Source organism: Cyprinus carpio, chromosome B1, assembly GCF_018340385.1.
Source record: "Cyprinus carpio isolate SPL01 chromosome B1, ASM1834038v1, whole genome shotgun sequence".
Lineage (NCBI taxonomy): Eukaryota > Metazoa > Chordata > Actinopteri > Cypriniformes > Cyprinidae > Cyprinus > Cyprinus carpio.
In genome coordinates, this window is record NC_056597.1 from 18504038 (window position 1) to 18530854 (window position 26817).

General features: G+C 35.6%; 2 protein-coding genes across 5 annotated transcripts in view; one reads left to right on the plus strand and one right to left on the minus strand.

Moving 5' to 3' along the window:
- Positions 1 to 4825, minus strand: part of dachb (dachshund b) — a 33496-nt gene extending 28671 nt beyond the window's left edge. For all 4 annotated transcript variants that reach the window (XM_042716871.1, XM_042716869.1, XM_042716870.1 and 1 more), the window contains exon 1: positions 4206 to 4825. In XM_042716871.1, coding sequence (XP_042572805.1) covers positions 4206 to 4657 — 452 coding nt within the window. In that variant the 5' untranslated portion in view covers positions 4658 to 4825. The remainder of the gene's footprint in view (positions 1 to 4205) is intronic.
- Positions 4826 to 15273: 10448 nt separating this feature from the next.
- LOC109075339 (FERM domain-containing protein 7) lies at positions 15274 to 26748 on the plus strand. The gene is made up of 12 exons (XM_042716873.1): positions 15274 to 15726; positions 18577 to 18681; positions 19378 to 19420; positions 20316 to 20394; positions 20491 to 20588; positions 20704 to 20818; positions 21450 to 21597; positions 21727 to 21822; positions 22334 to 22497; positions 23671 to 23739; positions 24221 to 24296; positions 24371 to 26748. The coding sequence occupies exons 1-12, from the start codon at positions 15598 to 15600 to the stop codon at positions 25415 to 25417; spliced, it is 2169 nt and encodes a 722-aa protein (XP_042572807.1). The 5' UTR covers positions 15274 to 15597; the 3' UTR covers positions 25418 to 26748.
- The last annotated feature ends 69 nt before the right edge of the window (positions 26749 to 26817 follow it).

Consider the following 26817-nt stretch of genomic DNA (forward strand, 5'->3'; position numbering starts at 1 on the left):
GGAGTGTGTGTTTGTCTGCTCGACTGTCTTAAGGGGAAACTGACTGTTTTACAGCAGCTTATCTCCTTCACTCAGATAAGAGAGCCTAACAGAAGTCTGGTTTATTTTTTTCAGAGAAACATTATCACAACACATCTATCCATCCGCATGTTACCCGTCTACATGACCACAATGCAAACACAGAGGCATGACACACTCAACAGAAGTCATAAACAGGTCATGATGCTAAGGCTAAAACAAGTGAGGTGGAGGATCCGTTCGTCTGAAAACAAGCTGACTCTTGCTGCGTCTAGACAAGATCATTCATTTATGCGTCTGTGAACCGCACAAGAGTCAGGTCATGAAAAAAAAGATGCCCGATTCCTCCTGTTTCATTCAGTATCACGAGCACTTACTGTGCTAACCTGTCACTTAGCACCTCACAATCAGCTAATCGCTTGGCATAACATACAGAACTTCTCTTTGTGATCCCACTGCTAAATAAAGCTCTTGTCTCACCACAAACAGTAAAAAGCTCTTAACGCTTTTATTCTCCGTTTGGTTTCACCTACGTCCATAAAAGATTACACACAATCTTTGAAACCAGCTGTAACTGAAAACAAAAGAAAGAGGAAGGTTTATATATACCAATCAAAATAATACCAATCAAAATTTGGGGTTTGTTAAGATTCTGTTTTTGACAAAAGTCTCTAATGTTCACCAAGGCTGCATTTATTTGATAAAAAAATATATAAAAGAGTAATATTGTGAAATATTATTTCAATTCAACATAACTTTTTTTTTCTTATTCCTGTGATGCAAATCTGAATTTTCAGCATCATTACTCCAGTCTTCAGTGTCACATGGTCATTTAGAAATAATTCTAATATGCTGAGTTGGTGCTCAAAAAAAAAAAAAAAAAACAATTTATATTATTATCAATGCTGAAAACTTGTGTGGCTGTTCTTAGAAACAGAATAGAAAGTTCAAAAGAACAGAATTTTTTTGAAATAGATTTTTACTAACATTTTGAAATGTCTTTACCGCAGCTTTTGATCAATTTAATGAATCCTAGATGAATAAAAGTGTTAATTTCTTTAAAAAACAAAAATCGCACTGGCCCCAAACTTTCGAACGGTAGTGTATGTCATATAATTAAAGTATTTTTTCATGATTAAGACTAAATATACAAAGCAGTTTTCTATCATTTCTAATCAGGCACCAAATGTTTATTATATGAACCTGCAATCTAATGATTGCAATCTGAGCATAAATGGGCTTTATCATCTGTTCCTGATATTCACCTCTGTACAATAACTTTCTAAAGAGGAAGTTTGTAATATTTACAGCCTGATTCTTCACAAAGAGGCACAAAGCAGTGACGCAGAAGTCGTACCATCCAACATCCGCCTCTGATGTGGACAAATGTAATTAAGTGTTATCAAAATGTCCACTTCACGCTACACATTAACCTCGCTGAGTGCAACTGCACCCCTAGTGCAGCTCATTAGTACTGAATGTACTGAATGACCTCAGCTGAGACACAACTCAATAAGGAATCAAATGAATGACTGCTTCTCTCATGTTTGGCCTGTTTTACACTGCATGCATTTGCAGTGGCCCCCATATTAACAGGTTATGGATTCACACTGCAGTGCCTACAGAAATAGAGAAATGTACAGAAGATTATTTCCACTATGGAATTATAGCAGACATAGCAGTCTACAACAGCAGTCCCATGCACAGACTCACTATTACATCATGCATTACTTCATACTGACTCAATCATGATTCAAAAACGTCTGAGGCATAGGCTTAATGTTTTATTGTGCTTAATGTTAATGGTTTCCAAATTTTTAATAAATGGTAATGTTTAGTGCATGACATGCTAGGCAATAAATCAAGCCACCCTTTGAGCCTTTGTATTCTTAGGATCACATATGGTGAGACATCACTGTTTATACAGAGAAATAAAATCATAAGTGTGTGTGTGTGTGTGTGTTCGCCACAATATATGTCACAGGTGAATAAGCAGTTCACTCATGCACAGCAGTGTAAACCATCTGCTAGGAAACACAATCCAAACAACACAAAGGTGAAATGTGACCAATACTAAATTCTTAATACTATTAAAAATTATATTGTTCTTCCTGGATTCATTCCATTTTTATTGTATTTTCTCATAAATAACTAATTATGAATGAATTATCAATTTCTTTTTGCAGTACAATAGCAAACATATGGCCCCAAAATGAGCAGGCACGAACAAAAAGCCATTAAACAGTGGGTTTCATAATTATCTACAAATAGAAAAACACTACTAGATGCACTTCTCTCTATCATTTCCTTAAAGAGTCATAGCTTTAAATTTCAAAACTTTTTTCAAATGACTACAGTTTCCTAATCTCACCAGAGGCAAGAGTTTTTACTTTCACACGCCATAAAAATATTTCCTGCAAACCTCTGAAAGTATCCAAAAGGCCCTTTGAAACCTGATGACAGGCTTTCTTCAAAACACATGACCTAATATGACAATATATCTCCCCTCTATTCAGTTATGGTCTCTGCACAAACAGACCGCAACAAAGAGAAGGATTAAGACATCACGTTCAAAGCGCCAAATTTTAACCTATTGTCTGCTGTGAAAAAAGCGTGACCGTAACTTGACTCTGTAGAGGCTACATGATCCCAGTGTTTTCACAGCACTGTACAAAACATGCTAAAATATATACAGTCGTGTAGATAATCACTAAGAGATAAACAGAAGCTATTCCTCAAATTAAATGTTTGAATTCATTACATTATTAGGCTCCAAGCAAATATCATCTTTGTTAGGTCGAAATGCAATCTAGCTGGTTCTCTCTCTCTCTCTCTGTTTAGAAGTCTGTTATTATTGATGTTAGTAATGAATCTTAACACAGGATGCTCAAAATGCACTTAATGAAAAACAAACAGTGAGGTCGGAAAGCAAATAAACAGTTTACTATATTGACCAATGCATATGCTTTTACATAACAGAGGGAACTGGAAAACTGATCTGTGTCACGTACTGTACGTGAGGATCTAAGGGGATTGAACAGGACAGGCATGCACTGGGCTTCAAAGAATGGCAATTACACTTTGGCCACAAAAAATCCACGAGCTGACGCATAACGTGTATTCACAGAACTAATGGTTCCTGACGGAACTATTCCATCTAATTAAAGCCAGGGTTTTTATTCAGGGTCTGTGGACCCCTGGGGGTCCCTGAGAGTACTTCACGGTGTCCATGGAGAACATAAGCACATTGTGATGTATTAACGCTAGCAGATTTTCACTAAATGTTTAACCAAGAAAACACCCTTTTTATATTAGCAGTTGCAGGACTTTGCATTGGTGCTGCATTTTTGGTCTGGATCCTTTAAGTTACTAAAAAAATTCTAAAATAACTAAAAAAAAAAAAATCTCACTTCGTGTTTTCAATTTCTGGGTTAAAGCCATTTAATACCTTTTGTGCGGTTTAAAGTGAGTCACATTAAAAGGTTTACTTTTGTAATTAATTAATTAATTTGTTTGTTTGCAATTTACTTTAATATTTGAAAAATTTTGGCTGCCAAATCAATGTCAGTGTGGCGTAACCGACATGCACAAAGCCCCAAGAAAACTATTAAACAAAAACTAAAAGAAAATGACAGTGAATCAAAGGTTTTAGGCTGTATAAACTTGTATTCAATGTATGGGTAGTTTTAACTAAGGATATTTAATTCATACTAGGTTATGCCTTTTGACATTTTTGCAGAAATTAAATATTCTTGTATGAAACGAGCATGAACACAAAATTTCCACTGCTAAGAACTATCTTTGAGCTTGAGTTTTCAACTAGATTTTAAAAAGATTTATTTTTTTATCGTCTGGGACATATGCCATCGAATCAAACTGGGGCTCCACTTGTTGCTTTCTGCTGACTGCCATTTGAAATTACTTATAAGCAGCATAACGGGACACTATGTTCCTCCACCCTGCGCTAGTGTAAAATACAGTCTTCCTCGGTCTACATCTGCTTCACTGCGTGCGTGTTGTTTAGGAATAAGAAATGACTAAAGTACTAAAAATTGTTGTTTAGGGATAAGAAATTACAAAAGTACTAAAAATATTTATTTCGGAATCTATATGCAATTCAAAAGCTAATGCACAATCACCAGTTATTTAAACTATAAACCGAAAAATAAGTTATTGACCAAACGAACCTTGCGTTGGTACAGTCGTTGTACAACGCTTCGAAATCCTTTCTGGAAATGAGTTTGCAGCGGTTCACTCCGGGTTGGATGGCACCGAGTCCGCGCAACACGCGCACCTGCTCCACGGTGCACACCACGGGGTTTATATCCAAACGCTTGAGTTTCGTGTACACGGTGTGCAGTCCGCCGACAAGGTGCTTCAAGAAAAGGTCGAAGACTTGCGGGAGACAAATAAGCTCCTGTCCATCAACGCTGAAAGAAGCGACTTTCACTCCGTGCACTTCCACGATTTTGCATTCGTTCGTCGCTGCGCCGCTCGGAAGCGTCGCGTTCAGTGAGTTGATCAGTCGCGGAGAGTCCGCGGGACTCGAGAAGAATGGGTCGGTTCTGAAGAGTTTACCGGACACCGCAGAAGTCCCAGAGTGAACCGGAAGAGTCGCAGGAACGGCCATAGTGGTCATCACGATTATTATTTTTTTTTTATGTTTTTTTTTAAAAAAAAATAGGTCTTCTACTTTCTAATCACTCTCCTTTTTATGCTTCCCTCTTTAGAACTGCGTCCACAGAGCAAACCTGGCAGCGCCAAGTCGAGCCGAGCGCCTCTCTTTAACCGTGTGAAAATTCAGATCAGCGGAGCGCTTCTCTGTCCGGTTAACTCCGCCTCTCGCTGGAAGAATGATGCTTCATTTTGCCAACCACATGTGCTCCAATTTATGGGTAAAGACTTCACTGGAGGTTGAGAAATTACAGCCCTCCTCCTCTATTGAGCGTGTCCAGCTTCTCTCAAGCTGTTATGTTATATCCCAGATCTATCTGACCATCCATCCGTCAATCGCAAAATTATTCTGAACATTTTTAATGTTTGTTTTTGTTCCCCCACCGCACATGCATAATTATTAATAAGCAGTGTTTATTTAAAAATACAATCTTCACAAAAATTTCCATTCACACATGTATCACACTGCGTAATACTGTACACTCTAAATTGTTCATGCACACTAAATTGTGTGCAATAGTTCTATGTCAAGAAAATAAAGCGTGAAATAAGAAGCATGATCTTTAGGCAGCAGAAGAATCAGCTTTGTCTTTTATAGGTCAGGATAAGTCAGGTACTCAAGCATTTGAATGCCATCTGTTCAGCATCACTGGGAAAACATGCTCACACATCTGGATGTGTCTGTGGAAAGACTTCTGTGCACCCCTCTCCTGGGACTCATGAGGAATCCTTTGAGAAAAATGCCATAAAAATATCCCACATGTCCCTTTAACCACATTTGTGTTCCCATCAGGCATGCCATCTCTTTATTATAAAGCAGTTTTGTAAAGTACTGTATATCTTAGGTATTCCGTAATGGTATAGTTCATCCAAAAATGAAAATTCTGTCATAATTTACTCACCCTCATGTTTTTTCAAACTTGACTTGACTTGCATCTGTGAAAGTTTTTTATCCATACAATGAAAGTCAATGTTGTTTGGACTGTTTGGAATGACATGAGAGTGAGTAAATAATTGCAGAATATTAATTTTAGACGAACTATCCTCTAAATCTATTTTCCTGGGCATCATTATAAGAGATAGCTTTACTGTTGTAGAATCTTTAGCAGATTTAATTGTATGTTAATAGGACACAAACACACTATTAAATTCGAAAAACAGAACTTCTACAAGTTGCCTCAGACTGTAGATGCAGTTTAGCTAAAGAGCTTTCTTGCTATTCATTTTCAGTTTGTTTAGTAGTTTAGAGATTTGAAAGTCTGGTACAACTGACTTAACTCATGAGCTTTTGATATCTACTTTTTGATATCTAATACTAAATGACTCCGACTGCACAGGTGAAGAGTAGGAAGAGGTTTGTTTGAAGTAGAGTGAGTCATGAAACCACTACAAAACAGAATGCTGACATAATACAGATTTAGTTGCATGTTCTACTAACAATTTATCAACATTATGAACACATGAAAACTCATTTTGGGTATCGAGAAGCACAATTTCACAGTATAAACTTCAAGCATCGCAGACCAAAGTCAATAAAGAGACTAAGTGTCAGAAAGATGCGGATGACCTTAATGACTCTTTGACCTAAATTTGCATTTCAGTGTAAAATGTAATTATGAACAGTAGGAATGAGGCTTTCTGGGAAACAAGGCTGGAGTTAATCCATTCAAATCCAATTTAAAGGAGAGAGTGTATAACTAGTCTTAGACTGACATGCTTCTCTTTAAATGGTTAATGGACAGTAAATTAATGGTGCGAGAGCTGTAGAAACACACTGAACACTCAGTGTAGGATCAGTCAGTTTAGAGGCGAAGGACTGATTTGAAAAGTGAGGTATAAAATAAGGGCATAAATATGAACCAAAAAAAGTATTATGAATTTTAAATAATGTGCTACATTACTGCTGTCTAAAACTTTTATTTTGAGTTTATGACATTACAATGAAATAAACAGTTTTCTTGTTGTTCATTTGACTTTAAAATGCATATGTGACATCACAAAGTGATTTTTTGCTTTGACATTGGCATTAAGGTGTCTTTAATAACGTGTATGGTTTTCATATAGTTTTTCTATATTAAAGGGGATTTGTAATATCCAAAGGTTATATTAGCTTATCTTCCATAAGCTGGTCTTTTATTTTATCATTATTTTTCATCTTATCTTTGTACCGTATTTAATTACACAAACAAATGTGTTCGATTTATTTAATATAGTAAAATATATTTTTTATCCATTGTGATTATGCTTAATTCATGTAATAGACATGTACTTTTTTTTAATTCTAAAGGGGAAGTTAACCATAATGCATTTGAATGCAAATGAATTCCCCATTACCAAAAAATGGCCATCTAAGATGTATATGAGTTTGTTCCTTCATCAGAAGAGATTTGGAGAAATTTAGCATTACATCACTTGGTCACCAGTGGATGCTCTGCAGTGAATGGGTGCCGTCAGAATGAGAATTCAAACAGCTGATAAAAACATCACAATAATCCACAAGTAATCCACACATCTCAGTCCATCAGTTCACATCCAAATTTCTCTAAATCTGTTCTGATAAACAAACAAACTCATATATTGGATGGCCTGAGGCTACATGATTAGCAAATTTTCATTTCTGAGTGAACTATTCCTTTAAGAAAACAAAAATAGTTATGACAGAATTGCTCCATGACATCTTACCTTTGTTTGTATATCACTGAAAATAAATCATCTTGCTCATATGATCAAAGCTAAATATCTCTGAAAAAAACAAACAAATTTTTTTTATTTTAAATGTATATCAAAGATTTTGAAGTATAACCATCAAAATGGACTTAAAAATACAGTACAACTAACAAAATAAATAAAACATTAAAAATGCAAATTAAACTCATTAAAATAGGAAAAAAATGATACTTTGATTCAATCTCTTAATACATGGATACATCATCATTGTTTGAGGGATTTGATTACACACACATATGTACAAAGTGACCAAATGTCTTCAGTAAATGGAAAAGCAAATCCAGATGCTCTAGAATGAACCCTGCAGGATGGACTATGACAACCTTGTGGACGAATAAGCTTGATAAATCTGATGTATACAGTACACATACACATGTTAATTATCTGCCATTTAGAACTGGATGTGCATCTGTTCAAAGAATGATTTGCCAACGTTAAGCGAATCAAAAGCTGTCACGTTCAGAAAGAAATGACTGGCACATGTTTGAAAAAACAGCTCAGTCTTAGACACACGCTCCTTTTATTTTCGGCAGCTCTTTGTCACTGTGTGCAAATGAGAACAGATGCGCTGCTTATCTGCCAGATGCTAAAAACACTTACATGAATTTTCTTCTTGATTAAATGAGTCTGAGGTGACAGCAGCCTGACGTGACACTGATGAAAAGTGAAGTCTCCTCTAGCTCAAATTTACTGCTATTATTATACGCCTGAACTGACTTCAGACATTGGTTAGGCAGAGTTTAGTGCTAATTATTTAACAAAGCTCTCTGGACTTTCAAAAAAAATATCAGTATGACAGTATGATATATATATATATATATATATATATATATATATATATATATATATATATATATATATATATATATATATATATATATATATATATATTCTGATGGCACCCATTCACTGCAGAAGTTACATTGATGAGTAAGTGATGCAAGAAATAGAAGAAGAAATTTTTAGCAAAGTTTTATTTTTGGGTAACCTATTTTAAAAATGACCTTTCCTCTCGTCTTACCTTGTTTCTGACACGTATTCTTTCTTCTTCTCCACATGTTGGCCCTTGTTTACTTTCACCATAATATTTCCACCCCTCCACTCTCTTTTATATCTCCCTGGTGCAGAAGAGATTCTCTCAGTTATTGTTAGACTTCATCTGACAGAACATATCATTCCTTCACTGATTCCTCTCGTCCCATCACTTTTCCTGGCGAAGGAGAGGAGTTTCCTCCGGGCTCCCTGAAAACTGGCCACAGCAAGGCTCTAAATCATCGATGTATCGCTTTTGACTCATCTTTCTGCTTCAAGTTCATGTCAGGGTTTGGAAGTCCAGGTAAGAGCTGGCACCAGGTTTTACAACTTTCCGTTCACTTTCCGAGGGAAAAATGCCTGGCCAGGTTTTTTTCCACCAAGTTGTAGATATCACTGCCTTGATAAAAGATGAGAAAAACATTGAGATCTGGAGCTGGAGAAACTGATACAACCCCATACAGTCTCATCAGAGACAAACATGTTAACCATTGTGGTATGCTGAGTATATGTATAGCTGGTTATTTGACCAAGTTGTGGCATGTTCTTACTACATGTACTTCATAAGCATGATCAAGTTTTGTGATTTATTGTGTTGTAAAGGCCTGCTAAAAGTCTGTTTCAAATCTTAATATTAAGTTGTTGTGCACTGCAAACAATGTTTAGCATTTTTCATTTCAATCAATATATTTTAATACTTTTTTTTCCCCAATTTGTTTGCAGTTTTAGAATATTAGCTTTACATTTAAATTAAATACTTAAAACACTTTGTAGCTGATAAATATTCACTGCAAATGTGATCAAAAACTGAAATAGTATTCACTCCAATAATTTATTTATTTTTTATCGAAATTAGAAAAACATAGTGCCAAATAAATAAAAATAAACACAATGAACTAAACAAGCCTTTTAATTTTCTTTCCTTTTTTATTGTCTGGCCATGTTTTACATATTTAATTATTTTTCAGTTTGTTTGCCATTTTAGAAATATATGATTCCACTTGTTACTTTTTTAATTAAAATGCTTTCTAGCAGATATGGGAAAAATTATAAAATAAATAAATAAAAAGTTACAAACATTAAAGGAAAAGTGTTAAACCATCCTCTGTCTTCACTGGTGTAAAGTGTTTACTTATTTTTTCATGTTGGCAAAACTGTGTAAAAGGTTAATTGAATTTGCTTTCAAGTGTCATTCAGTCTAAGGATAGCATTAGTATGTGTGAAGGAAACCTGCTGATATAAAATCTCACACATTTAAGCATTGATTAAACACTAAAAACCTTTTTAGTTACAGTCTTCGACAGACCAATGCCATCAGTGCTATCCCCTTAATTAAAAAGGAGCAAAAAAGTGCTAGAGGTTTTAACTGTGACTATAAATATTAGTTACCCCTGCATCAAACTAAATCCAAATGAAACTCTAATGCAGTATGAAGAAATTTTTGAGCTAAATAAATGTGTGATGCATACAAGCATCTATTTTCAGCATAGTGCAGGCACAAGGCCAAAAATGCTGAAATCCACCCAGATAAGGTGAAGAAATGAAAAAGTCAACTTGAAGGAAAAAGTTGATCCATGAGATAATGGAGAAAACACCTACAGTTTCAGCCTCTTTCATCTGTATTCAACCTCAAATTCCCCAAAAGATCAATCATAGGACAGATCTAAAAAAACCTTGTCTTGTCTTGTTTTAATCTAGAGTGTCTATCAAGTATATACCTGGATTTATGGGTACCTTATGAAAGCAGTTATTTTTTGCTTGATCCAACGGTAGCACAATCAATCAATTGTGAGGGTGCTGTCATTGACCTGTGATAATACTTTTAGTTTTTTTAAATACACCACCATTCAAAAGTTTAGGGTCAGTAGGATACTTTTATTCGGTAACATGCACAAATTGACCAAACTGACAGTAAAGAAATCCATAATGTTGCAGATAACAAGATATCTGTTTAAAATCACTTTTTTTTTTTTTTTTTTTACTGTCTATCGATGAAAGAATGAAAAAAAAAAAAATTATATATATATATATATATATATATATATATATATATATAATTTTTTTTTCACACTGGCTTTTGTGAACTGGATCAACTATTCATTGAGAAGATCAGACTATTTCTTTAAAAGCATTCTAGATGCCATTTCTCTTGCCTCTTTGCAGACCTTTCTGAAGATCAGAAGTTTGGTTTGAGGGGTTAATGAATGTCCAGATTTATTCTGACACTGACCTTCTCTCTCTGCAGCAGGAAACTTATCAGTGGTATTAATAGATTAATTAAATCATAAGCAAAGCCATTAATCATCTCAGGAGTATCCTGCCACAAGTTTAGCTGTCAGCAAGTACTAGACTCTCTTGTTTCCTCTTGGCATAAATGGAAATGGAACTGTTTTCTAAGTTTTAAAATGTATCTTTTTTCCTGTGACGCAAAGTCTTCAGTCTTCAGTGTCACATGATTTGTCAGAATTCTAATATGCTGATTTTCTCAATGACATTTCTAATTATCATCAATGTTGAAAACAGTTATGATGGTTAATATTTTTGTGGAAACTGTGAGACATTTTGTTTTCAGGATTCTTTGATCAATAGAAAATGCAATATTTGCAATTATAAATGTCTTTACTGCCATTATTGATCAGTTTATTGGATCCTTGCTGAATAAAAGTAAACATTTCTTTTTAAAAACAAAATCTTTCTGACCCCAAGCATTTGAATGGTAGTGTATGTTGTCTGCAATGTTTACATGAGTACGTTGTTTCCAGAGTTTTAAGCAAGAACCCTGTTCTTCTGTAGTATTGATACTGCAAAAGAATGTGTTGTTGATGACAAAACATTTTCTTAAAAGTCACCAAGTTCTGCTGAGTTTTGCGAAAACAAACCATTGCAATGAAACATCCCAATTAACATACAAAGTGTCCAACGAACAGATTCTGTTTCTCCATTTAAATTCCTCTGTCAAGTCGTTTAAGCTGTGACATGTAATCTCATTTAAAACACAAGAGAAGAAGGAGATTTAAAAATCAAAAGAGAATGAATCCACATTAACGTTCGTTCCACGGTATAAAACAGTAGGGGTTTAAATTTCATTTCAGTGTGGATAAAGGGATTGCTCTCCCTATCGCTCTCTCTCCACCTACTTCTTTTATGAAGCAAAGACAGAGTCTGATCCAGCAGTGTGGACGATTTTAATAGGCTGTGACATTGTCCTTGGTCATGACATCAGCTGGAGAGTGAAGACACAGGAAGACTTCTCATGAGACATGGACCCCAGAGGGGTGAGTGGGTTGGAAAAGGATTGGGATTGTCTCGTGAGACAAGTGAACAAGTTATTAAGAGCTCAAAGACACTTTCATATCCTTTTTGTTGTTGTTAGATGTGCCATACCTGAGGGCTGCATATACATTAGTTAGACATTTTGTGAACTTATTCATACATGAGGTTTCTTTCTTCGGGGAAGGACATTAAGAGATATGTAACATGATTCACTCATAAATCATTTATTTAAAGGGATAGTTCACCAAGATACCGAGAAACTGAGATACATTTTTTTGAACAGAAAGTTCAAAAGAACAGCTTTTATTTGAAAGTAGTAATCTTTTCCTCTTTAACATTATAAATGTTTTTAAATATCATTTTTAAATCAATAGCATCCATGCTGAATAAAAGTATAAATTTATTAACCCCAGTTTATGAATCCCAAACTTTAGAATGGTAGTGAATGTTTCTTGTAAGAAAAATAAATATCATTAAAATACAGGTACTTTTGAGAGGCTATAAATGGAAAAAGATGCTTTTATGCATACTGTACAACATTACCTACAAGCAAAGGGTAGCTGTTGACTTTAATATTGTCCAGTAGATGTCAAATATCCAGTGCGAATTTGAGAGGAAGAATGATAAACCACACAAATTAAACCACCAGAAGAAAAAGAAAATGCAGGTCTTAAACTTTAAACGACATCTGTGCAAACAGGGGGAAAAGCAACCATAGGGGATTAGCTAATGGGAAGACAGTTTAAGGCAGATGTTTGGCTAAATACATGGATTTGAGTGTGTAGGTGAATGAATCATCAGGGGCAAAGTGGCTGGAATGGTTTAGACCTTTTCCAGTGTCTATTTTTTCTCAGACCCTCAGGGTGAGATGAACCAGAGGACCACTGACTGCTTACTAAATTAACAGAAGAGCTTTAAAAATATATCACCCTTCTCATGCCAGGCGGTGTTTGACATTTTCCAAATGACACCCTTGACATTTTGTAGTAACTCTTTCTGGGCATTTGTGCAGTTATATCCTTCAAGTGGAAAATTAGTAATAACAAGAAATTGTTAACTTACATGTGCAATGACAATAAAGTTGAATCTAATCTAATCTAATCTAAAATAAAAAGTTTATGGTGGGAGAAACAAATGGATGAGACAATTTGCCATTTACACACATCAAAGATAGCTATAGGTGAAGCACTCACTTTTTACTTTGGTGAACATTTTTAGGATAGGGTTATTTTTTAAAACCCTATGTAATGCACTTCTATTACAGACATTATTCACATGTTGCATGAGTCTTGGAGGGCATTTGCACTTGTCAGCAATCTGATCAAAATAATCTCAAGTCATCAAGTGTAAACAGGCTACCCCTTTAAAATCTTGACATTCACACAGAACATTTCCACCATTTCTGCCCAAGGAAAAAAATAAAAATAAAAAATCTACAGAATTTTTGTGACAGCATGCTTCGAAGACAGGATATGTGAAATAGGTGTTTGAAACTAATGTACAAAATGGCTAAATTTAAAAAGCATTCACATATATATATACATATATATATATATATATATATATATGTGTGTGTGTGTGTGTGTGTATATATATATATATATATACATATATATATGTGTGTGTGTGTGTGTTAAAATATATATATATATATATATATATATATATGTATATATAGTTGACATATGAGTCAACCTATCGGGTCCCAGCTAACAAAAATTTGTTTTGCTAAGGTTCCCATTGAGTTAGGAAAATGTTACTGCTGATCGCTATCTGAACATTTCAAACACCTTTTTTTTAAATGTTTGTTTTATTTATTTATTATGATTATTATTTTTTTTCTTACTTATGTGAACATTACAGAAAACAGTATGGGAATGTTCTATTTTAGAATTTTGCAAACATTATGGGAATATTACTTTTGAAATTTCTCTTAGACATCTAAAACTAATACATAAAAAAAAAAAAAAAACACATAATAATAAGAACAACATCCAACTAAAATATTTCAGAAAACTGTTCCAGAAATAATGTATAAAAATGTTTTTGTGCAAATATTTTTAGAACATTATTATAGACCAAGTAACTTTTTCAGAACGTTGAGAGAACCCCACCAGAACGTTCCTTGTGGCCTACTGTTTGGTTTAGCTGTTCTAAATTTTAGCTTTATGGGTTATTACTTTTTATTCACTTGTAAAGCTATAACTTACGCTAGAACTTTATATATTTTTAAACTCATTGTTTTAGGCTGCACTTCCGTGACAAAATGTCTGTGTTATGATCAAAAATATGTTTTAAAATCATAGCAGAAATCAGCATTTCTTCAGATGTTGTAGCATACAGGTTAAGGTGGTAGTAGAGACAGATTACATGAGCCTGAAAACACGGTGAAAAACACACAGACTGACAGGTGCTCGGAAAATCAAACAGGGCCGCTGGTGATGATGATGATGATGTGTGATGGAACAGTAGCAGCTGGTCAGCAGAGCTCCGGCTTCAGCTCCCCTCACAGGTTCCGCTCCGCCGTATCAAAACAAAAGATTACATTCACCTGCCCAGGAATACAGAAAACAATAGGTGAGGACGAGAGAAACACGTCTGATGTGTGACGCTTTTTGAGAGGCTGTCATGTTATAACGTATTGTTTAATCTCTCATTGCACAGTTGTATACGCTAATTGCAGAGTTACAGTATTTGTTTTACCAGAGTTGTTGGTTTGGAATACACTAGGAAATACTGCCTCCTCCTGGCATGGATTGGGAGTTGCAGCTGACGTGATTTCTCTGAACTAGAATTTCCTACCTTCACCATTAGAGATCACTGTTGTACAGTAAACGGGTCCTGTAATGTTTTCATGCTACAAATAATAAAGCCCTTATATAATGCAAAGACGACTAGGCTAGCACAATTTACTCCACTACAAAAAAAAAATAAATAAACTAAGATAAAAAAATAAATGTTGACTTCTTGTGACAATGTTACCGCCTCAAGTCTGGGACGCTTTAGTGGATAAGTTGTATGTCCAACACTTGCTAGCACTGTAGAATAATAAAAATAGATGATTATGAGACACGAGTACTGGCTGCAGTCTTTGTCAGTGTTTAATTGATTCAGTGCATTACCTTGAACTGACAGCGCCAAGCGCCCTCCACAGGCGGCTAAACACAACAACACTACATCCTTTTCCTCACAAGGAAGATGATGAATTGATGAATCCAACATGCAGAAGATAATAAATTTAACCAACAGAAAAATTAATGTTACACATATACCATATAACTTTTTTTTTTCAAATACATAAATGCATTTTATACACATACATTTTTTCCCACCCCACTACAACAACATGCCACGCTATTAGGTAAAATGTAACTCCAAAACAATTAATGCAAACCGTAACAGAATTTAGGCAACAAATATCGTAATTAAAAATGCCCAAAAATAGCATATATATATATATATATATATATATCTATATATATATATATATATATATATATATACATTTTTGACCCATATACAAATATATTTTTTCTAAGACTTTATTCAGCGTCTGTAACATTGACAAAACTAAGTATTTTACGCCAGAAATTTTGTTAAAACATAAAAACCGTTGATTCTGCGCGTTGAGTTAGAGAGCGGTATTTATTGTGTAGCGTGATGCTCGGGGCTGAGATCAGGTCCAGTAGTGCTGCTGATGCTGATGCTGATGCTGCTCAGTTTAAGAACAGGATGTGTGAACACTCGTCACGAGACCGCCGCGCGCAACTCCCTCACTACAGCATCAAACGGACAGTATCAAACATTATGGACCCTCTGTCCTTTATTTAAAAGAAAAGTGTGGCGCTTAAACCCTAAACAGACGCACAGAAGATGGGAGATAAGTTCGAGCTGCTGAAGACACCTGTCAATAGCACAGCTTTGCGGAAGAAAAGCAAGAATGAGAAACTGCGATTACGCGTCATTTTTTTAGACGACAGCGAGAGAGTTTTCGAGGTGGAGGTGAGAAATCATATATATATATATATATATATATATATATATATATATATATATATATACACACATATATATATATATATATATATATATACACACATATATATATATATATATATATATATATATATATATATATATATATATATATATACACATACATACATATATATATATAGGCCGGGGCAAGTTGTCATATGGGGCTATGGGTAACTACAATGTTCATAAATGCTTGTTTTATAGCAGTGGTTTACAAAATGCCAGGTTGATGCAAGTTGTCACATACATATTATTTATCTTTTCACCTTTTTCACTTGTGTATGATTGACTGTTCAAAAATAGTTTTTTACAGTTAGCCCATATAGTGTGCCAATATGGCCCTCTATTAAGGCATGTGGCCACAAAAGGGCAGAATATGTTCAGTGAACTGTTTTCTTTTTTTTTTTTTTCTTTTTTTTTTTTTCTTTTTTTTTGGTGCAGATGTTCAAAAATAACCCTACCCTGTGAAATATTCAGTGAAGTAAAAAGTGTGACAACAAGTCTACCCTACCCCATTTTGTAATAACCACTTAAAAATAAGAGTTTCTTTAAAATGTATGGTGTAGCTGATAACAAGGGCAATACATAATTGTGACGTTTAATCACATATTTACATTAAATCAAAGTTTCCTCATTTAAGAATTTAAGAAATAATTATATATATATATATAAAATTCAAAGTGTATATGTGTGTGTGTGTGTGTTTTTGTGTGTGTGTTTTTTTTCTAGTGTGTTTTTTTGTTCTCTCACATTTGGTCCAGCTGTGTTTTGCTTGTAAAGGAGCTTTTGGTCCAGCTGTGTTTTGCTTTTAAAGAAGCATCATTTCATGTCCCATTATCCGCGTGCTGCTTCTGCTTCACGAGGGATGCTATGTGTGTATCTGTGCGCACATGCCTGGGGGTTTTCACTGCTTTTACACAGCACAACCTTGCCCTACCAGTCAGAAAATCAGGTGAGATATAAAATCAGGGGGGTGGGGAGATAGACAAAAAAAAAAGACAGAGAGTGAGTGAGTTAGTTAGTAGCCGTGAGGCATGTGTGTGTCTGAATAGGGGTAAATATCATGGCCAGCACTGAACAGAAGCTTGTCCTGCATGGCCTCATTCCAGAGAGCACGCCTGCATTCCCCTACATCCTCAGGCAAAACAGGCAATTAGTAAAGAAGCAGTGGAAAATACAAATCAGAGAGAAAGAGGTTGTAGAGAGATTATCTGTTTTTTTCAATCGATACTTGGTCAAGAAAATGTAATTTCAGCATATTTAGTGGTATTTGCTAGTATTATTTTTAAGGTTAGGTTAGTTTTTTTTTTTTTTTTTAATGCCTACACCTAAGTAGTATATATCGAAATTAATGACACCTCAGATTGTGTGGTTTGTGGAGGAGAGTAGTATTATTACTTATTTAAGTCTAAGCAATACCTGCTGGAAGAACCAATGGAAACCAGCCTAAGCTGGTTGACTGGTTTTAGATGGTCTTCCAGCCAGATCAGGCTGGTTTCAGAGGGGGCTTAGCTAGACCAGCTGACCAATTAAGTTAAACCAACTGAACACCATTGACCATCTTAAACCAAGACCAGCCAACCAGCACAGGCTAGTTTTAGTTTCTACTTCTTCTTTTTTTTTTTCCCTCACCCGCAGGGTTTAACTTAAAAACAGGTAGAAAATGTAATTAATTTACATTAAAAGAGAAAAATATCTAGTTTTCACTAGAAAGAAACAAATGTGAATGTGAGAAGATAAAACTTATACATAAAAAACTTAATCAGAAAATTTGAAATGTTGCCTTGCAATAAATCACAGTAAGTCAAAGTATTAAAATTCCTAAAACAAATAAATACAAATACACTAAGGCATATTTAGTCAATTCAAACTAATAAAAATGCCAAAAACACATAAGAAAATGACTAAAATGTAAATTAAAAAATATACATAACAATAAAAGCTCATTCAAACTATTAGTAAATACTAAAATGGTATATAAGTAATAATAAAATAACGCTGCTACCTGGCAACATAGTGTCAGCTTTTGCAAAGACAAGCACCACTCACATTTTCTGTAAAAATTGTTGAGTATTTTGATGTAGATTGTGTTCCCTAGACTCACAGTAAAGCTAGCATTGAATTAAAAAGCATGATCAGTGATGATTCACTATTCAATATCCTATTTGTTCCGAATAAACAGTATAAGAAAGCATCCATTATGTCCTCACAAGTATTTACAGGTCAAAGTCTGTATATTTTGGCATAAATTTACCCTGCCATGAGAGTCACAGATCTATCTTTGTACTGTGGTATGTGTTTCAACCTCTCTATCTCATGCTTGTTCCAGACTTTATCCCTCTATCTTCTTCTCATGTTCCTTTTCTTTGACAAGATAATGGGGAGGTTCTATGCCCCGCTGTCACAGTAAATACAGGGTTCAAGAACACATCCTCACACACATATGTGCCCACAAACACACTCATCAGATAGCAACCCTGTATTTTCAGGCTGACTCAGTGAGCATCTGACTTTCCCATAATTCTGTTTGAGGAGTTCAGTTGCTGCAGATTCAATTACCAGAGAAAGTTGCTCTAAGAGTCACATTCTGCTCAAATCGCATCACCATCTCATTACCACCCGCATCAAGTAATGGATATGGAAGAAAGAAGCAAATCTGAGGAGTAATTTCACAGTGACACTGCAGTCACATCACTCAAAATTAACATTGATACAAGCAGCACTGAGACGAGTATCAATTCTGAAATGATATGTAAGATGTATAAAGCATTTCCATCTCTGTATTGTGATTTATTCTTCTTCATCTTCCCACAGAGAAAGATTCTGGGCTCTGATTTCTTCAATAAGGTGTGTGGTCATCTAAAGCTGCTGGAGAAAGAGTACTTTGGCCTGGAGTTCCGTCACCATACTGGCAGCTATGTGAGTCAAAACCTTTGACCTGTCAATAACAGAGTTTGATCATAACAGCAGAGTCTAGCCCTTCAGGGAATATTTCACCCCACCAAAATTAACATTTTGTCATCATTTACTCATCCTCGTGTTGCTTCAAACCTGACGTTCTTTCTTTTGTGGAACACAAAAGAAGAAATTGTCTATATAGATTGTCGCTCTTTTACATGCAATTATTATTAATGGAGTCTAGAACTTTTAAGCCTTAAAAAATTTGCAAAAGCACCATAAAGGTGTCATTGAATGGTCCATTTGACTTGTGTGATGTTCCAGTTCGAATTTACAGTCACTGGCATCCATCACACTCTTTGCAACGACTTCTCAAGAGTAGTGATGGTCTTTTGAGTGAGATTTTTTTTTAGTCAGTTCATCCATTTCAAGAACTGATCTGAATGATTTGTTCACAGTTTGTACTGATTTGATCAGTTCACTGAGTCACTGATCTTGTCGCAGTGGTTCTTGGGTTAATAGCTCATTGCATGGCAAGATTATGAATGAATAATGACTTAATGTGAGAAAATATGGTTTGGAACAGTTGAACAATAAATGACAGAGTTTTAATTTTTTGGTAAACTGTCCCTTGAAATAGTTGCTATGTCAACACTTGTCAAATAGATAGTTGTTTGCTGCACCCATAGAAAATATAAGATACTGTTTCTTCTACAGGTTTGGCTTGAACTCCTGAAACCAGTGGCTAAGCAAATCAAAAGTGAGTTTTGTTGTGTCATTTTTGTTTTGTTGTGACAAGGTCTACTTGGTTAATTTTTTAGGTCACATTTTAGTTTGGGGACCTTCTCACTATTAATTATTAATTACGACTTTTGCCTATTAAACTCCTAATTTGCTGCTTATTAATAGTTAGTAAGGTAATTGTTAAATTTAGGTTATAGGGTAGGATAAAATTATTTTCATGCAGAATAAGGCATTAATATGTGCTTTATAAGTACTAATAAACAGCCAATATACTAGTAATATGCATGCTAATAAGCAACTAGTTAATAGAGAGAATTGGTCCCTAACCTAAAGAGTTAAAAAATTTTGTGTTATTATTTGTTTAGCAAATGCTTGTTATGCTAGTGGTGAATGGGAAGTGATGCATTAGTTTTGCTTAAGTTTTACTATTGGCAAGGAGAAAGGTTTAAGATGGAAGGATTAAAATAGGTTTTCCATAAAAAGTGATTCAATAATTTAGTGATCCAACTTGCCCCCAAACTCTTTGACATAACACTCATTATACTGGCCATGTAGAAAACTACATCAACAGCTAGAAATGCTGCTGACATGCTTTTTTGCAAGTCAGCAGCATTTTTTGCAAATGAACATACTTTTAAAAATACTGTATCTTGAGAACATATCCCCTGGCACATCTTACCCCTACCCTAGATGCTTACTGTAGAATATGTAATCTCAGAAGTCAGTATTCACCAATTATTGATTTAGTTCTTTTCTGGATTGAACCTTTAATTTACCATCACAGATGCTTAACCATTAGACCACAACCATCCACTGTATCCTTAGCCTTTAGTGAATGTTAAGCTTATTAATAAAGTAGGCTTAATGCTAGTTTTGTGGGTCTAATAAGATAGTGTGCTTCTCACCCATAGATATCAGTGATGTGGCTTTCCATTTTATAGTGAAGTTTTTCCCTCCTGACCCAGGACAATTGCAGAGAGGCTTAACAAGGTAAACCACATGCACATGGTAGTCTGATATATAAGCAGATAAATAGATGGTGATAGGTCACAAGCGTTCAGTCTGACTGCTGCCTCTTTTATACAGGTATCTGTTTGCCCTTCAGATCAAACAGGATCTGTCAAATGGTAGCCTTACCTGTAACGATAACAGCGCCGCCCTGCTGGTCTCTCATATACTGCAAGGTAGCTCCTCTTACCTCATTGAATGTTTACATAACATCAAAATACAACACTTTCAAATCCTGCCTTTGATTATCATTTGCACATTATACTTTTCCCTCTCTGTACCCATTTGTAGCTGAAATCGGGGATTATGAAGATGAGTTGGATGCTCATCATCTTGAAAATAAGCAATATGTGCCAAACCAAGAATACTTGGACCACAAAATCATTCGCTTTCACAAAAAGCACAGGTAAGATACAGCTACACACCATGAAAGTATAACAAAATGATAATATTCCGACTGACAGTATATTATTATAATGTAATAATATACTTTTTCCCTGTGTCATTCCATTTTATTACACATAAGTTAATTTCTGAACTTATTTGTTTTGTTTTCTCTGTATTTATGGATTATGTGGGTTGTTACCAACATCTGGTGAAAATTTCAAGTCAACAGCACCTTTAGAAATATATTATTTACTGAGAAAAATGGTGACGTGTTCAATACTTATTTCACCCGCTGTATGTGCCAGTGTGACTGTCATGTAAACAGGCAGATCGGATGTTCTGAGGCATTGCATTCTGTACATCATTAAAACTGCAACAATTTAGTACTTCTCCATGGTTTAATGATGTCATATTATTCTTTAAGCATGCACATTGTTTTAGATGGTATGGAAAGTGTAACCACATGAATCGCATTAGTGTCACAATTGAAAGAATGTGTAAACGGACGGTCAAAAAAATCAGATATAGGCAACAAATCAGAATTGGGCATCAAGACCTGCAGTGTAAACGAGGTCTTCGTCACCAAATCAAAACCCAAATGAGGACATCGAAATTTGTACATTTGGCAATAATTTTGTTTATGGGGTCAGAGGTCACACTCCTGCTGAATCAGATGTGCATTTGCTGGAGGTTGCCCGGAAAATGGACATGTACGGGATCCGCCCTCACCCTGCCCATGATGGAGAAGGCATGAGGATCAATCTCGCTGTCACACATATGGGAGTACTCGTCTTTCAGGTAAAATACAATAATATATGCTTACACTTTAGCCTTCTGATTGAAAAAACACATAAAAACAAATATACACAGCAACCTTAAATGCAGCTTAGAAATTTTAACTCTCTTACGTTGTTATGCCATTATCAGGGAAACACAAAGATCAATACCTTCAGCTGGGCCAAGATCCGAAAGCTGAGCTTCAAGAGGAAACATTTCCTCATCAAACTCCACACTGAGAGTGGGGTGAGACACAAATGAACCCTCCATAGCAACAGCTGTTTTTACATTGGAATCTGTGGGTAAAAGAATACAATAGTTACTCAGCAACATTTAAAATAATCTTTTTCATTATATAGTATATCTGCAGTGCCTGTGCTGACTTCTGGATTTACATTTAGTCATTTAGCACACACTTTTATACAAATCTGGCAGACTTACAAATGAGGAACAGCACAAGCAATTTATCATGAGAGACAACAGTATGATAAAAAATATATGAAAGATTAACAACAGAAAATGCAAGAAGGCATATGCACAACTTTTGTTTATCATGCTAAATAATCCACACCAATCAAGTGGTAAAATTTCAGATATTTTATAAAGACAATTTCCATAAAAATGGGAGTGTATTTCTAATATGGATGAAAGCATTTAATTTGAGGCTGAAAATGCTTTAACGTTCAACAAAATGAAAACTGCATGGAATGTTTAGTAATATCCTCATCTGTCATTCACTCAACTCTTATTGTGTTAGCCTTCAAGGAGAGACACTGTTGAATTTTCCATGGCCAGCAGAGATGTGTGTAAGGCATTCTGGAAGTTGTGTGTGGAGTATCATGCTTTCTTCAGACTAGCCGAAGAGCCCAAGTCACATCAAAGGTCCATTCTGTCCAGCAAAGGATCCAGTTTCAGATACAGGTATGTGACAGGCAGACTTTAGATTTTGTGAAATGCAATGAGAAGCCCAATTTGTCTAATACTTTATTCTATGATCCTTCCTAATCATCTTCCATAAACCCTATGATAGATCGTAATGAGGATATTAAACAGAGTAGTTCTAATCTTCTTAGCTAAACACACAAGAGACTTTAATCATTTGTTTATATGTGTGAAAGTGCTTATGACAAAGTTGAGAAAAGTTTTACTTGATGCGAATGAACACCGATGTGGCAATATGATCAGATACTATAGTTGAGTGTAGGCTTGATGCAGAAGTTAATGTCACTGTGAGTGATTTCAGTCTTCTGTATAATAGATCTATGCCCACATACAACAATATAATAAAAATAATATGTGGAAACCATGTCAGAAACGGGCAGCATTCTGAGTGAGCTTGATTCATGTATTGACAATCATCATGCACAGATGTATTTTATATACAAATGAGAATATTCATTTTTAACTGCACAAAAACTGATTGTCAAAATAGAATAGCATCTTGTATTTACAGAAATATACACTGCAGTTTGAAAGTTTCATACTTCTGTTCAACAAGAATGCCTCAAATTGATCACAAAATAACAGTAAGGACATTTACATTGTTCAAAAAACTATTTAAACCAGTCTTCAATGTCACATGATCATTCAAATATCATTCTAATAAGCTGATTATTTGCTTAAGAAACACAATTTTTAATGTTGACAACAGTGCTTCTTATTTTTTTTTTTTTGAGGAAACAAAAGACATTTTTTTTCAGGATCCTTTGATGAATAGAAAGTTAAAAAGAACAGGATTTATTATAACCCCTTTGCGTTCAAGGATCGGCGACGGCAATGCTGAAAATCCAGCTTAATGACATAAATAGATAAAAATAGAAAGGTTATTTTAAATTGCAATAATGATTCACAATATTGCTTCTTTTACTGTATTTGATCAAATAAATGCAGCCTTTGCTAGCATAAAAGACTTCTTTCAAATGAACCCAAATACCAACCCATATGTAATCAAATTTTCAAAAGCTCTGGCCAGTTATGCAGCCCACAAATAATTTTATTCTATAAAATCACTGTCAGTGTGAACAAGGCTTGATTATATATATTTTTGATCAGTAACAGTTGTCTCTTTTTATTCTTGCGATTGTGTTATTGTAGTGGCAGGACACAGAAGCAACTTCTTGAGTGTGTAGGCTCTGGTGACAAGAAACATTTGCCTTTTGAAAGGTAAGATGTTACGCTGGGTATTGTGTGTTATGGGAATACATTTGTGCATAAATTGTACATGTAGTTTCTAAGCCACTAATGGGAATAATCGGAATGGCAAAAATTATACAATTGTCTTCTGTTGGCTTAGACAATTAGCTAGCCCTGAACTAACACCAATGGTTGAGTCAACATTACTGTGTTGAGCCACTCAAACAAAGGCCCTCATGAGCACACATCTGAAACATAAAACGTCAAAAAGGACACCCTACAGTGTCATGAACGGACAAGTGATGACCTTTTGAAAGGGTGCTGTCCCAGTGACAGCTTTTGTACCTTTTTTTTATCAACCTACAAATGGTTTAAAGTTGTCTTTGAACATTAAACTGCAATGTGTTTTAACATTTTAGTTGCAAGAACAGAGTCTTTAGGGAATTGGACAGTGCTGTAGGGGTTTGTTTTTCACTGCATCTACAGCCTGTTTTGCACTTTTTTTTTTCAGAAGTTACTGCAAGTCTGAATATGACACTCGACAGTGCAGATCCTCTCCTGACATACTGACTGACGTCTCCAAGCAGGTATTGTACTAGTTACTTGCATTTCGGATGTGTTTTTGGATCATGTTTCTCACATTTGTTTCTTCCTCACATAGCTGTACGAGCATCTACCTCCCGACCCAACCGTTGCTGGGCAACACAGTGAACAGACAGGCGTAGCAAAACGCAGCCTATCCGCTGTGGAAGTTATGTTCGCTAATGAGCTGGAACGATCCAGGCCCTTGTCACAAAATCCTGCCTTCTCAAGCAACTCTGCCTCGCCCAAGCTCCGTTCCCTTTCCACATCAGGAGCAGAACATCGTAGTAGAGGAGCTCAGAGACAAAAGGCAAAGAGAAGATTGTCTCCTAGCACCCAGCATCTTGTGCTCCTCTATCCTAACACGCCCCATCTACAGTACCACCCAGTGCTGCCAACCTTCCCACTCGCCAATCATCCGTACCTGCTGCAAGACCACACGTCCTCATCCCTAGACCGACTCCCTCAAACCCATCACAACCATGTGCCTCTGCAATACTTGCCCAGACAAATTGCCCATTCGTCATTACCGTCCTCTTGCTTGTCACCACAACTACAAAAGCAGCAGGAAAAGTTCCGTCCCGCCGGCCAGGGAGAATCGAGATTGTACCCCAGAGGAGGACTAGGACTAAGGGTTGGGTTGAATAGGAAATTGGACTTGAGTGGAGTGGAAGCAGGCCATTACAGCGACGACTCCACCTTTCAGACTGGCTTGCCGCGTCGAGCCTCAAGCCAACCAGACTTCGAATTCCAGCGACTTACACTAGCCTCCAACGCCGCTGCCTATGCCTCCGAGTATCGCCCTCTAGGATATTATCCACACCTTTCTCGACACCAGGTTCCTACCAGGCCCACCTACCTTCCTCTAAGTCCCGCCCCACTACCGGAAAGACCCACTTCTTTATGTGTACTCGGCACAGGTAGTTATAGTGATTCAGATTCAGACACTTTCTACCCCTACTTTCCTGCACTGGGTAAAGTGGTGCGTTCTGGTCCGCTGGCACGCATGCGCTTTTCTTCTGGAAGCCTCCAACTTGATGAAGAGGATGGAGAGGAAGAGGACTTGGACTGCCCGAATGATGAGGAGAACACAACTCTCACAACTGTTAAGGTGCTGAAGTTGTAGCCATGGGCAGAATCATGACTAATGGGGCTCAACAAATAATATAAACAGTTGGGACCTTAGAAGAAATTGTAGAAAAAGCATACACTTTACAAATGTACACCTTTGTACCTCATTTAATCCTAAAGGATTCATATTAGGTACATTAAAGGTGCCACTCCTGATCCTGCACTCTTAAAAATAAATGTTCCAAAAGGGGGTTTTGCAGTGATGCCACACAAAAAAAAAAAAAAATAATAATAATAATAATTTGGTTCCCCAAAGAACCTTTCAGTGAACCGTTCTTAAAATAACAATTTTTTCTAAGTGTGAAAAATATTTTAATCATCTAAAGAATATTTTTCAACTGTAAAGAACCATTTGTACAATGGAAGGGTTCCATGGATATTAAAGGTTCTTTGTGGAACCATAGATGCTAATGGGATCACTAGAAGCTTCCAGGCAGGAAAGGTGTTGGAGCTAAACTCCACAGGAAAGTGGCCCCCCAGGAGCAGGACTGGACACCTCTGACTGACCTAAATTATACATATTAGTACCTTTTGAAAGGGTGCGGCAACAGTGACAAGTTTTATACCATGTTTTTGGGGTAGTAACAAAAACAGAAGGGGCACCTTATTAATCAGGTGTCTATTACTGTAAATAAGAAAAAAGAGAAATATTTCAACTCGATTTGCATCTTTGATCTAAAGTTATATTTTGTCGTAAGCTACTTTGAAGTTATGTAAAGGGATAGATTACCCAAAAATGAAAATTCTGATATGATTTACTCACCCCCATGTAGTTGCAAACCTGTATGAATTTCTTTCTGCTGTGGAATACAAAAAGAAAAGGATGAACTCCAGAACTGGATCAATCAGATGCATGAATGCATCATTTGTGAACTGGATGGACCAAATAAAAAGACTCAACACATGAATCAGCCATGATAGGAGTGGATAGTATATTCCTTCAATCTGAGTCCCACAGAATTTGAAAAGATGCGGTTGTGTAATGTCATTTCTTTTTTTTTTCTTTTCTTTTTTTTGTTAAACTATACTTTTATTTAATTATTATTCTATAAAATGTACTAAATATGTACTGAATAAATAATCATTCTGTGGTGATACAACATAAATCTTCATTTTCAGGAAAAGTTACGCCAAGTCCATAATAGTTTAACTAATAATAACTCAGCTGACAATTAAAACAGATTTTCATATGTCTGTGTGGCTGGAAACATTAGCAATTATTTCTTTTATAACTGTGCTACCGTAGTGATATGTATTAAAATAAGTATTATGATTAAAGATATGTATTAAATTTTGTCAATAAATTAGGTGTCATTTATTAAAAAGTCATGCTCATATACAACTACAATGTTCAATTGAATGTTTGCATATTGTAACCTTAATAAGCAACTTCTC

Bases quoted from the DNA above. Each gene is read 5' to 3' on its own strand.
- LOC109075339 (XM_042716873.1), top strand. From the start codon at position 15,598: ATGGGAGATAAGTTCGAGCTGCTGAAGACACCTGTCAATAGCACAGCT. The intron at 21,598-21,726 runs GTAAAATACAAT...TGCCATTATCAG, and splicing joins TGGGAGTACTCGTCTTTCAG to GGAAACACAAAGATCAATAC. The intron at 22,498-23,670 runs GTATGTGACAGG...GTGTTATTGTAG, and splicing joins GGATCCAGTTTCAGATACAG to TGGCAGGACACAGAAGCAAC.